The 13749-nt window shown below is 39.7% G+C and overlaps 1 protein-coding gene across 19 annotated transcripts in view; it reads left to right on the top strand.

Moving 5' to 3' along the window:
- The window catches only part of LOC139480555 (microtubule-actin cross-linking factor 1-like), a 275708-nt gene that overhangs the window by 222133 nt on the left and 39826 nt on the right, over positions 1-13749 (top strand). For 18 of the 19 annotated variants that reach the window (XM_071263682.1, XM_071263686.1, XM_071263685.1 and 15 more), the window contains 13 exons: positions 2131-2277; positions 2846-3001; positions 3702-3884; positions 4551-4634; positions 4980-6290; positions 6871-6994; positions 7968-8120; positions 10014-10252; positions 10544-10673; positions 11276-11475; positions 11824-12156; positions 12731-12893; positions 13472-13638. In XM_071263682.1, the coding sequence (XP_071119783.1) occupies positions 2131-2277; positions 2846-3001; positions 3702-3884; positions 4551-4634; positions 4980-6290; positions 6871-6994; positions 7968-8120; positions 10014-10252; positions 10544-10673; positions 11276-11475; positions 11824-12156; positions 12731-12893; positions 13472-13638 (3390 nt within the window). The remainder of the gene's footprint in view (positions 1-2130; positions 2278-2845; positions 3002-3701; positions 3885-4550; positions 4635-4979; positions 6291-6870; positions 6995-7967; positions 8121-10013; positions 10253-10543; positions 10674-11275; positions 11476-11823; positions 12157-12730; positions 12894-13471; positions 13639-13749) is intronic. The other variant, XM_071263691.1, reaches the window with a different exon arrangement.

Raw genomic sequence — 13749 nt, 5'->3', positions numbered from 1 at the left:
ACTTTGTTACTCTGGGTAGATTGGGCAGAGGTTTAAATTTATCCTTGGTTCGTTGTACTTATGGTTTTTCACACGATTAAACGCAAAACATGTTTCGTGTCAGATTTTAGAATTTGTCAAATATTTCTCAGCACAGTATGAATTGTATGTCAAATGTTTGCAAAGAGATTCTGACTGTAAAGTCTTATCATTGATTTAAGTTTAATCAAATGTTTCAGTGTCACCATATGTTGATGTTAGTTGTACAATATGTGTCACACTTAATGAGCATTACGTTTTGATTTTCTTATGTATGTTTTGTAGATTTATAGATAGTAAGACTTTGCTTGACAATACTCATTGACCTCATCAGGTGGCATCAGTAATGAGCGGTTTAGTTGACATGAAAATGTTCCGTCTATTCTAAGATGATACAAGATGAGATGAACTTTGTATTGTACAAGAACAGTCCCATGAATGTATTTATTATGTGTTTTTTCAATGTTTGGGAAATAAATATGTGTTTGAAATATTTACATGTTGACAAGACAGATAGGGATGTGATATTGTTTTTGCACTGTGCAACATATTTTTGAGTGAAACATTTAGAAACACATACAGGTGTTGCCAAACGGTAATAAATAGTCCATATTCTGATTTGCAGGATCTCATGCAGTTCTAACTTTTGCTAATCACTTGACACAAGTCACACTGTCCAGTTAGTGACATCGTTCTTGGTCATTGACCAGCTGTAACCAGGGTGTAGAATTTATATTATATACTTTTGAGATGTCAACATTGTATATGGAACTGGTACAAATCTAGATCGCCACTATGAGTTTGACAGCGGCCATTTTGACCTCTAATGTGTACTTTGTGATGCGATCACAAACTGGTGTGGAAGTCAGTATTTGTATTATGGTCTCACTACCCATAAATCGTATACCATAGGACTATGTGGATACAATGTGTGACCTTGCAGATTGATGATCATTCCTCATGCTATCAGCCACTGGTTTGTCTGGAACCACGATGACAGGCACCCATGACAGAGCTATGGTATTACTGGATGCCTGTCAACAATACTCAGGGGGGCGGTCGGGTAGTCTAGTTGTTAAAGTGTTTGCTCATCACGCCGAAGACCTGGGTTTGATTCCCGACATGGTTACAATGTGTGAAGCCCATTTCTCGTGTCCCCTGCCATGATATTGCTGGAATATTGCTAAAATCGGCGTAAAACCATACTCACTCACTCACTCACTCACTCAACAACACTCCCCACTCTTCAAAATGAACTTACAAAGCCTGATACCATGCTATGTGTCTAAATCAAATAGCTGATATCAAGATGTGTCAATCCTTTCACATACAGAGAACGAAAAGGACATTTTCACAATGGATTTTCTTTATATATTTGAATGTTTATCTTCTTGATGCCCTCGGTGTTTTCCAAGAAAATCCTTTTTATACTTTTTGTCTCCTTTGACCTCTACTGTTTGTTTTTTGTTTGGTATATTATTATGTGTATGTTTGTGTGTTAAAGTTTATTACTTATATTTCTCTATTTAGGTACACTGAGAGAATTGTCCAGATCAGCAGCCAATTAATGAACCTCTGTTTCAGACTGACAATGTTTTATATTCTGCTTGCACGTGTGTGTGGTCTTGTGTGCATGTGAAAAATGTTGATTGGATGTTTTTAGAATTTAGACAGTTGTTAAAACACTTAATACTACTCAACATTTGCAAAAGACCAAAATAGTTATCTTTAGTCAAAGGTGTGGTCCTTAGAAAATTTTGAGTAGTATAGTAATTGTATGGGACTCATAGCTTCCATTTCACCATTCATCATACATTTTATGTCCTTATTATTATGAATAAAAATATATTTATATTTTGTTAAAAAGAGATTAATTGGACTTTTAAATGTTACTAATTGAAAATATATGTTATTTTTATAAATTGGACCTCAATCTTATTTTTACTCCTTAGATTTCCATAAAGTGAAATTGATTTCAATGTTTATAGATTTGCATAAACTGAAGATATTCAAGTGAATAAGTCTTTTTTGATAGTGGAACTATTTAGATTAAGTTGTGTGACGCATTAAGACATGACAGTGATACTGACCTGTGTGTGTCTATGACATTAGGGGCGTCTGGCGGACTCCTATGAGAAGTTGATGCAGGATCTGCACAACGAGCAGAATCGTATCTCGGACTTCGAGCAGCTTCTGAAGGAGGACCAACAGATGGGAGACGAGGCCTACAAGGTTCAGAGTCAGCTAGAGGCTCACAAGGTAAGCACCTGTTGCAGGTCACATGGTGACATCACGCCAGAGGCCGGGATTTCGATTCTCAACATGGGTACACTGTGTGAAGCCCATTTGTGGTGTCACACACTGTCATATTGCTGGAATATTGCTGAAAACTGCAAAACAAAAACAGGATGAAGACGGGAGGGAATTGTGCCCATTTAATGAATGTCCTGTGATCACCAGAACTTTGTGCCCTCAAAAGAAAACAAGTACATTTAAGTATTCATCAGGATAATATTATGAGGATGATAATAATGTCATGGTGTCAGCAATGAAGGTGCTGGAACTCCCTGTGCAGAGTTGCATCATTTGGTCATGCCAGAAACCTGTGACCATGGGTTTGAATCAGAGATTTACCCTGGGTATGTTCCTAGGTTTTGCAGCACCACATCCATGATCATGAGTTTCACCAAAGTAGTGAATGTTCAAGGCCTGCATCACTTCATGCTTTGCTTCCACGTTTAGCTGATATGCCATGATATAACTAATATACTGTTATTACTGTGTCAAACCCAACTCAGTAACTCACACACTCTGCTTCCTCCTTCAGGCTGTCCATGAGGAGATCGTGAGTCACCAGCAGCGGATGCTGTCTCTGGTCTACCAAGCTGAACAACTAACGGAACACTACCAGGAGGAGCTGACGCCCGAGCAGGTCGTGGAGATCCAGACCATGGCTGCTCAGCTGAAGAAGAGTCTCAGCAAGGTGGGCTGATAATAAACCTGCAGGATATCATGTGGTGATATGCTTTCAGAAGTTTATCACACTAGGTCTGTGTTATGATGCACTGCGGAGTAGCTTAGCAAAATGTCTGCTCGTCACACAATGGGCCGGATTCTAAGCCAAATTTGTGGTGACACACACTCGGATATTGCTGTAATATTGCTGGAAATAGCATTTTACCAGACTCACTTACTCAGATTGGTACAGGTCCCATTTTCATTTTTTAGCTGTACTGACTATGTTTAGGACTGAATGGAAAGAACTTTGAGAAAGTATCTAAGTATCTATCTTTGGCAATATTCATTTCTTTCTTTTCTCAATTGTAGCAACATTTTAAGTTATGTTATCCAAATTAATTCTCTCTGAAATGAATATTAAGATCCTTTGCTTTGTCAGTAAATATCAGAAAGTCAGTTGCAAGAATACAGAAACTACTTGCTGAATAATATGTTACCAGACACATGGGTAGCTATGATAACCTCATGTTGAAATCTCATCTCATTTTACAATGAATTCTGAAATATAAATATGGTGTGTGGCACCAATGTGTTAAGCATTGCCATCAGTTTCCTCCTTCATCAATTTCACATACCATGATGTGCGAGTCAACTACAGATCCAGCTAACTGACACTACAACTGATTTCACTGAACATGAACATGTATTGACACTCCTGTGTGCAGGTTGTGAAGTCATCCGAGACACGTCTGAAGCACCTGTCTACGGCCCTGGAGGAGTTGACGAAGTACGAGACGGAGCACAACAAATTCCTGGTGTGGTTGACTGGAGCCGAGAAGGAGCTTGACAGACAGGAGGAGTGCATGCAGAGATTCGAGGATCTCAAACCACTGGCGGACAAACAGAAGGTATGGCATGAAATGATTTCCAAGATAGTTTTCTTTTTATCCCCCTGACATATAATGGAGGGAGGATATAGTCATCATCTGCTTTGTTTGTCTGACCATACTTTGTTTCCGGAACATAACTTGAAAACCGTGAAAGATTATTAATCCAAACTGGTACATGTATTAACTAGGGGCTGAAGTAGTGGCTTATGCTATTGTGGGGGCAAGGGGGATTTGTCATCTTCTGATGACTCTTGTCTGATGAAGATGTTGCTCTTGTCCTGTCATGAAGTAAGCTGTTTACATTTCCTGTTAGGTATTATCCCTGCATCTTTCAGTCCTTCACTTCCTTAATTTTGTACATTCTTCTGTCTGCTCAAACCCAGTTATCAGATTAAAAGGGTGACTATTGAAAATAGTGTTTTAGGATTGGCATTGTGTCTGAATGGTTGGAATACACATCACGAATTGAGAATAACCAGATCTAGACCTGAAAATCTGAACTCTTTACCTGTCTTAATCAGGATTATACCATGTCATGTCATAAGCCAAATTGTACCATGTCAAAAGCTGGATTATGCCATGTCATGACTAAGAAGAGAAAATGATGTATAAAAACCCTCAAGTGCATTCTGGTGGGGATGTATGTCCTGCTTCTTTCTTCAGATCTCATGTCCTTCATTTCAGTCCCTGCTGTCCGACATCGTGACTCATCAAGCTGACCTCAGGTTCATGTCAATGACATCTCAGAAATACATGGAGGAAGCTAAGGTATGTGGAACCTTTATTTATTGGAATCTTTAGTCACAGTTAGAGTCCAAATTGTCTAAGTGATTATGGGTTTGAATCCTGTTTTGCCCTGATTATGTTTCTGGGTTGCCATCCCCAAACCTGTATTTGTGGGTTTTACCAAAGTGGCAATGTTGATCAATTCTTGCTTTCCTCCCACATCTGACATGCCATAATATTACTGAAATACCGTTGACGATGTTTAATGCACCTCACTCACACAGTCACAGTCAATTTCATACAGAAAACAAAAAGCCCTTTCTAACACCAGCTGCTTTCACCTCAAAGAGTCCAGAGTATTACTCACATTAATATATTTTTTTCCAGCTGCACAAATTGGAGGTTGATGCTTTCAAAGCCGACCGACAACGTCCAGCTCGCCTGAGTCTAATCAGCATGGAGGGTCTGGCAGCAGAAACTGTCAAGGATGATCTCAAGGAAACTCAAACACGCTACCAGGATCTCAAGGGCAAGTGCGGCAACTTTGGTGAAAGGTTGAGTGATCTGGCCAACAAACAGAGAGACTATAATGATGTGGCATTCAAACTGCTTCAGTGGCTGACAAAAGCTGAAGACAACCTTATGTCCAACAAGCAAGAAAGTGGTTCTCCTGATCCCAATAGACTACATGATCAGCTGGAAAAGCTGAAGTCACTTAGAACTGATGCTATTGCACAGTCTGGTGTTGTGGATGATCTCCAAAGGAAAGGAAGGAACTTGACCAATGGTCTAAGTGGCATCTCTGCTGACCCCCAGCAATTGGGTAAAATGCAAGATACTCTGAAGGACATTACCGGTAGATACGAATCACTCAACAAAGACATTGACGATCAGACGAAGAGTCTACAGACTGCCATAACCAAGTCTCAGGGAGTCAAGGAGGCTGTAGGTGGTCTGCTCAACTGGATGAAAGATGCTGAAAAGGTGATGAAGAAGCAGCATGCAATCAGTCTGAACCCAGACAATATTCAGGAACAGATGCAGGAGTTCCGTGCTGTTGAGAGTGATATATTGAATCATAAGTCCAGCATTGACTCCATCAAACAGGGAGCCCTTGATCTCATCAAGACCTGTGACCTCGAGATGGCTCGTGCACTTGAATCACAAGTTGAGGACATTGACAAGCAGTATGCTACCATCCAAAAGAAGGTTGAGGTGAGAGGACGCGACCTTGAGGATGTGTCTGCTAAGCTGAAGAAATTCCAGGATGAACTTAAAGACTCAAATCAGTGGATAGTAGCTAACATTGACAACATGGAATCAAAAGACTTTAACAAAATGCCAAGTGAAGAGATGAAATCAGAACTTGAAAAAGTAGCAAATCAGAAGAACAGACGAGCTGGATTAGTCTCTGATCTCAAGAAGCTAGGTGACTCCCTTGTTAAAGATCCAAGGACAGGGGAGGTGACTTCGGTGAAGGACTCGCTCGCCGAGCTAGAGAGGAACTGGGATGACCTGACCGTGCTCCTGGCAGACAAGGAGAGAGAGGCAGAACAGAAAGAGAAACAGGACAACGAGTTTGAGAACGCCAAGACCTTGATTCTTCTCTGGCTGGCAGCAATAGAGTCTCAGCTGGATACCTTTGAGCCGGTGGCTGTTGACATTGAGACGGTGGAGCGGCAGATTGCAGAACTACAGGTGAGAGGATGTCACAAAATTTAATTTGGTGATGTAGAAATTATAACAGTATATATAACGTACAGTGAATTCTCATGATAAGCTTACTGTCACTCTGTTAGGCAAGACTTTTGTGTGTATGTAGAGGGGTACAGATATTTGGCCCAAAAATTCAGGTTGGTATATATGAATAATAAAAAATTCTGTTTTCAATATCAATATTTGATTTTCTCAAAATGTTAAGTTGGTTGGAATTTATTAATTTTTCAATTAAAGTTAGGTGGGAGTTTGGGGTGTCAGTTGATTTATAAACCAAGTTTGAAAAATGTCTGGCCTTACCATGAGGTAGCCTAATGCTCTGTGTAATATCTGACATATTCAGAAAGTATCTTTAATAGGTTTACTGATCTAAATACCAAAATTCTTCCAAATGCCAGTACATTTTATAGCTGTAATTGTTTGTGACATGTAATCTCAAATGAAGTTGCTTTGTTTGACCATGAGTGTCTGTAGGGCAAGTGGCTGATTCCATAATTTGCAGCAAATGAAAAACATGATATGACAATGAGTACAAACAAACAATATCTTTGTTTTATTGCAGCCAATGCTTGAGGAGTTTGAGGGTCATGGTGAGAAGGTGGACGAAATCAATGACCTTGGCAATGCCCTTGAGATGATGCAGTCACCCACCGAGCGTCCTCTCAGTCCATTCAGGAGGATAAACAGTAGGTTCCAACTTCTACAGCTTGCTTAGTGTCTTGGACCAGATGCATGTCAGAACTGCATTTTGGCATATTCATGATCACCAGTCATTTCATTCAATTCAAATTTCTGATTTTCAGAACTTTTCAATGGTATGGGTTCTCTTTAGATGGCAGGGTTTTAAGCTTTTATGGTATTTGGTAACTTTATTGGTCAGATGCAAGTTGGCAAGCATGATGGCATTTGATAAAAAAACTGTATTGATATTGAAATCAGCATTATTTGCATGTAAATGCTGTAACTATGAATATGTATGTTCCTCAAGCCTACCTCACTGATGCCAACTTGGTTCTGATAGATGTTTGAGATTTGACACTTGCACTCAAGGATTTAGAGATCTATGTTTGGGTTGTCATGAGATTCCTTTGACCATGCTGTCATGTGGAGCAACTTGGAATACTTATTGCCTTAACACACAATCTACAGTTGAAGTGATCCACTTGGCTGTGGAGAGCCAGCATTTTGATTCTCATAATTTCTTCTACGAGCACCAGTATCTTTATAGGTGGTTTCATGTTCACATTATGATATTCTGTAATTGCTATAAACAAATTTAAAAACCTTTAATGCCAAAAATCATCACTGACAAAAATTGACAAAAATATTCACTGATGATTACTGTTTTGATCATAACATTATGAACAATGGAGATAGTTCTGGATATACAACTTCTTTATTACAATGATCACTTGCTTGATAATGGTGTTAGTATCTACTCGAAAATGTTACATTGTAATAAAGAAGTTGTACATCGATAGAACCATCTCCTTTGTTCATCATTTCAATTTCTAAACGATACTTAAAGAAGTTATAAAATAATGCTTTAAAATATCCAAATAACAATTAGCAACATATTGTGAACGTGAAACGATCTATCTCCACATCCACCTTCACCATCATGCTCTCTGCATCCACATCTTGCCCGTCTGCCACCAGGTCGGAGACGCCTTGGTCTGTACTCTTCGCGACTGCGTACCCCCTCCCCCACATTCCCCACATCCCCGACCACTTTGGCCACCAGCCCGCTGTCCAGCGAGTCCAGCGGGGTCAGCAGCAGAAAGAGCAGCTCCGACAACTTGCTGCTGGACGGTATGTACATCTCCGCGTCATTCATTCACGTCCATTACCAGGGGCTTTGAGGATTTGCTTGTATTGCACCTTGGTTGAGGTTTTTTGTTTTTACTTTATATTATTCGGTTTGGAAATAAAATTATGATCTTTAACCAGGCAGCTGTTCCACAAACAATCTTAGTGTTATGACTGTCCATGTTATCCATGTTATAGTATAGGAGTCATGGTTGTCTTAGCGCTAAGATTGCTATATTGAATGGAACCCTGAAGTTTATATTTATGCTTTTTGTCTTCAAAAAAAAATTACCACAGATTTGATAATTGATATATAAATAAATATCTTTATTCTAAAAGATGTATCTTTTCATTAATGTTTATATATGATAATAGTCTATATATTACTTTTATCCAAAATTTGAAATGTAAATACTTATTTTTTTAAATAAGTAACAAGTTTTAATGACTGCTATAACATGTGTCAACTCAAAATAAAAGGAAGTCAAAAACATTTAATAGCATGTGCCTATTTATGTTGCTGTGAGTGATAAACCGATATTGAATCATACATAAATTTCATAACATTCCATAATGGTGCAGTATTGGAGACAATATACAATGATATTTGTTGTGTACCCATGTCTATACTGTGACCCCGTGTATAGATGACCGATGTATGACCTACACAACTAACAGTACCCCTCTTGCATGTCTAACCCCCACTATTAGCAGGCTGGCAGGTCACAGCGACATTGCACAGTGCGCACTTGTCATGTATGCAGATGATTAGAATTATGTGTCTTAATTAGGTAAATCGGTTGTGAACAGTGTAAAATATTGTCTGATGAAAGTCAACTATGTCACCATCTGATATGAAGTGTGTCATCATTTCTATTATAACAAATCGGTAAGTCAATCTGAAGCTGAAAAAGAGGTTGTGGTTGAGGTTCATTAAGGATCCTTTGTTCAAGAATTGTCAGGATTCAAGAAGTCATGATCACATACTGATCACTGAAATAGCAGAAGATGACGTACCATAAAAGACCAACCTTGCTTCAGTTGCAGTACATAAGACCATTTGTATTCTTGTTCTGTCTTGATGTCATTGGCTCCAGAACAGTTTGTCCAAATCCAAATTTGAATTTTTTGTGTGTAAAATACATGCAACCATTTCAGGTTTATTTATCATCAATTAACAAATAATTTTTCTTTCAAATCCTTAACACCTGTGGCTGAAATATTGCCGATGTGACGTTAAACTTAACTCACTCACTCAACACCCGTAAAGATCCTGGTTAGAATAGGTCAACCCATGCTTGACATAATCTTGAGGCTACTAAGGAGATCTGGTGATCAGGCTTGCTGACTTGGTTGATGTCATCGTATTCCAATTGGGTGGACCGATGTTTGTGATGTTAGTCACTGGATTATTTACAGATCGCCATTACATGGCTGGAATATTGCTGAGTGCTGCATTAAACAACAAACAAATAAACAAATTCTTGAATCCATGCTTTCAAGTTTTATTAAAGTTAAGATAACCTTGAATGTTAGACCAATGCTGTTGTTCAGATCTGTCTGAAACCTAGAACAGCTACTGGACATAAAAACACCATCTGAAATATATGCTACCATATTAGGTTTCATTAATTATTAGTTTTACAAATAATTTTTCTTGAAATACCAAATCTTTTTTGTAAAGGTTAAGATGACCTTTAATGACTGACCAATGCTGTTGTTCAGATCTGTCTGAAACCTAGCAACAGCTACTGGACATAAAAACACCATCTGAAATATATGCTACCATATTAGGTTTCATTAATTATTAGTTTTACAAATACATTTTCTTGAAATACCGAATCTTTTTTGTCAAGTTAAGATGACCTTTAATGACTGACCAATGCTGTTGTTCAGATCTGTCTGAAACCCAGCAGCAGCTGTTGGACATCAACCAGCGGTACGACATCGTTGGCGAACGCCTGGCTGACCGTCAACAGGAGCTGAACACTGTGCTGGCCAGCATCAAGACCTTCCTGCAGGACCTGCAGGACATGCTCACCTGGCTGGACATGAAGGACGGCGACATCAGCAAACAGGTGGCCTCCATCCCCACCAATGAGAAGGAGGCCAAGAGGAAGCTGAAGGACCATGAGGTAAGAGATGCCACCCGTCTGAATTTCCACTTCTTGTAACTACATGTATTTGTTTGAGATGAGAATCATATTCCTATTGAGTCATTATGTTTTGTTTATTTGACAAGGTAGCTAACTGTTTTTCTCTCAAAGTTTTTCGAATTATTTATTTTTGTAGTGAACTATTATTATGTGAAATTAATAGGGAAATAAATCTATTTCAAATTTTCTTTTTGTTTACACCGAAAGTTTAGTTGAATGTCAGTTATGTTGGTAATGTGTAGATATTGATGTGGGTGATGGTTTTTGCAGGCATTCCACCGGGAGCTACTTGGTAAAGAGGGTCTCGTAGAGGACATCAGAAAGAAAGCGCAGCACCTGCTGAAGACCAAGCCTGGCGTCCCCGGACTCGACACACTTCAGTCCCAGATCTCACAACTAGGTCAGTACCTCAGTAGCTCAGAAATTACACGTATTAGAAAGAATCTTTTTACTAATTGGCAAAACTGTACAGTCACAATAGGGAAATACATTTTTATAAAATACATTTGTCCTTCCTATTGCCATAAACTCAGGTTTGCACTCTACATATTTAGGATACGATGAAAGGAAAATGTCATTGCAGTTATTTTTATAATGGCTATGTGAGGCATAATTTGTTCCATTAAGTGACGTCATTATCAGTCTCTCGTTTTCTTGTGAATCTTCTGTGATCTCACCACTATAATTTCTGAAAGACCGGTGAAGATCCGGGTGGAGAATAGGTCTTCAGCAACCCATGCTTGCCGTGAGAGGCCTATGCTTGCCGTAAAAGGCGATTATCGGGATCGGGTGGTCAGGCATGCTGACTTGTTTGATGCATGTCATCGTATCCCAATTGCGTGGATCAACTTGCATGATGTCGATCACTGGATTGTCTGGTCCAGACTCGATTGTTTACAGACCGCCGTCATGTAGCTAGAATATTCCTGAGTGCAGCATTTAACAACAAACACACAAACATACTATTGCTGAAAACATGATCTCCCTGTTTGTATTCACCAGATGACAAGTGGCATGGACTCCGTGCTACCTCTGAGCAGCGCCGCAAGAGCCTGGAGGACATAGTGTCCCACCTGCGAAGCCTGCGTGAGAATGGGGATCTGCTCAACAAGTGGCTTACCCAGAAGGAGAAGATGCTCGACGTCTTGGGGCCAGTTGCTACTGAGCCTGCACTCATCCAGACCCAACTAGACCAGGTCAAGGTTAGTGACCTGATCAAAGATCTAGCAGCACTGTGAATGCTGCTGTGACCTTGTTAAAGGTCAACCAGATTGCGGAGATAATCCAACGCAATTGTAGTGTAGTTACGGCACCTTGTTAAGTCTATGTTGGAACAGGATTAAAGACTACCAGTGTCATTTTATTGACTGGGTTCCTGGTTAACAGGATCATGGGAATTCTTCTGGGACTTGATGCTATTCAGACTTTTTAATTCAAATAATCAGGTTCATGATAAGAAGTAAACTTAGTGTGTAATGTTGCCTTCGCATGCCAGTACTCATGACTTACTTTGGAATAGATTTTATAATGATATATAATGAACTGTGTAGGTCCTTCATGAAGAGTTCACCAGCCAGGAGCCCTTGTATGATCAGTTCATCCATGCTGGTCACTCCATCCTGGACAAATGTGACCCAGATTCACGTGACGCTGCCACGATCAGCCGTAAGATGGACACCATCAGCAAGGCCTGGGAGAAACTGCAGAGCCGCCTCAATGAGCGACAGTCCAGTCTGAGTGCCATGGAAGGCATTGGGTCTGAGTTCGCCCAGAAGACCAGCATGCTACAGAACTGGGGCCATGACTTCCACAACAGGCTGGACTCCCTACCACCTGTCAGCCCTTACCCAGAGAAACAGAGCAGGCAGGCCGATGAGATGATTGTAAGTGGCACCTGTATCCAAACTCGGTTATATCCTGTACTGAGTGTGCTGTTTGTGAAACTGAAGATTGTTTGATAAAAAACAGTGGATGTGTTTTCAGTGGGCTTTTAAAAAAAAATCTTTTTTTATGTATTCTTATTTGCTGTCTCTTTCTATTGTTAAACCCACATTGCCTTTGTTTTGGTTAAAATCCCAGATTCAGCCCAATTATAGTCCTAAAGTAGTCATAAATTAGGGTTTTTCTCCATCACAAGGTGGTATGGAATGATAAAGATTAATGTGTTGAAAGCAACAGATCTGCCCCAACACACTGGCTATCTCATCTGTTTTGCCAGTGTATTATTTGCTCCACCTTTTTAACAGGATAAAAGTCTTTTATATCCTTTAACATTTAGGCTATTAAACACTTAATCAAAGGTTTACAAGAAAGGAACGGCGGTGGGGTAGCCTAGTGGGTTAAGCATTCGCTTGTCACACCAAAAGTCTGGGTTCAGTTCCCCAGAAGTTCGTGTTTCAGTGTTGTTAAATCCAAGAAGGGAAACCAGGTAATGAATATGTTTCTGTCTTCCTGTAGCAATTGGCGGAGGAGATGATTGAGCAGACGCCAGTCTTGACTCGCACTAAGGAATTGTGTAAACAACTCAGTGAGAAGACCAAAGACTCCGCCACCAAAGCGGACCTTCGTGCCAAGCTGGCCAGGGTTGAGAAAACCTTGGCTGATGCCGAGAAGAAAATGGGTAAGATTGCAGATTTGACTATCAGATTGTGGTCTGTGAAAAATTGTTTCTGGACCAGACAATTGTAAGATTGTGGAACATCATGAGTAAATTAAGGCTAAAAAAATAATAGTCTTGGTTCTCAGGCATCGCTCGCATCATCATTAAGTTTGCCGCACATTTCGTTTATATTTCCATTTTAATATAATCCTTAAATACCCTTAAATATTCCAAGTCCAACGGTAGTCAGATACTGTGTTCCAGTATTTTACTCATCAAGGAATACATTTATACAGGGAGGCCCTTTCCTAGGTTGATTGTACACAAGTGTTTATTTGGCAACACTTGTTCGAACAACCCTCCCCCACACACACACACAAAAAGACACTACCCGCCCGCACTATATTTTCAAAAACTATTGCCAGAGAACCAATTCTTTTATTTTGTAAAGCCTAAGTGGTGTAGTTTGATGACTTTTTTGACAAAATATATTCCTTTCGATCAGATCAATTATTATTTTTATGAATTGTAAGCACAGGGATGAATCATGGTAAATCTGTTTTCTACGTATTGAAACATTTGTTGTCTATCCTGTTTAGATGCAAGGAATGATGCCCTGGAGGTGGCTGGCAAGGAGGGCCAGAAGTTCACTGCTGACTGTAAGGAGAACCTGGCCTGGATCAACGAGGCATCTCGACGACTCCGCAACCAGCAGCCTCTCTCTGGGGATCAGAATGTGCTGAAGAAACAGGCAGATGATCACAAGGTATGGAGCATAAGACTACAGCTGACTTGATTGTTCAGTATGGATGAGATGGAAAATCATGTTCACATTACTAATAAGTTGTGTTGTTTTTCTGCATTGAAAAAATGCCAA

This window comes from Haliotis cracherodii, unplaced genomic scaffold, assembly GCF_022045235.1.
Source record: "Haliotis cracherodii isolate W230 unplaced genomic scaffold, xgHalCrac1.p SCAF_4, whole genome shotgun sequence".
Classification (NCBI taxonomy): domain Eukaryota; kingdom Metazoa; phylum Mollusca; class Gastropoda; order Lepetellida; family Haliotidae; genus Haliotis; species Haliotis cracherodii.
The sequence above is the reverse complement of the archived record's forward strand: the minus strand, read 5'-3'. Positions and strand labels throughout refer to the sequence as shown.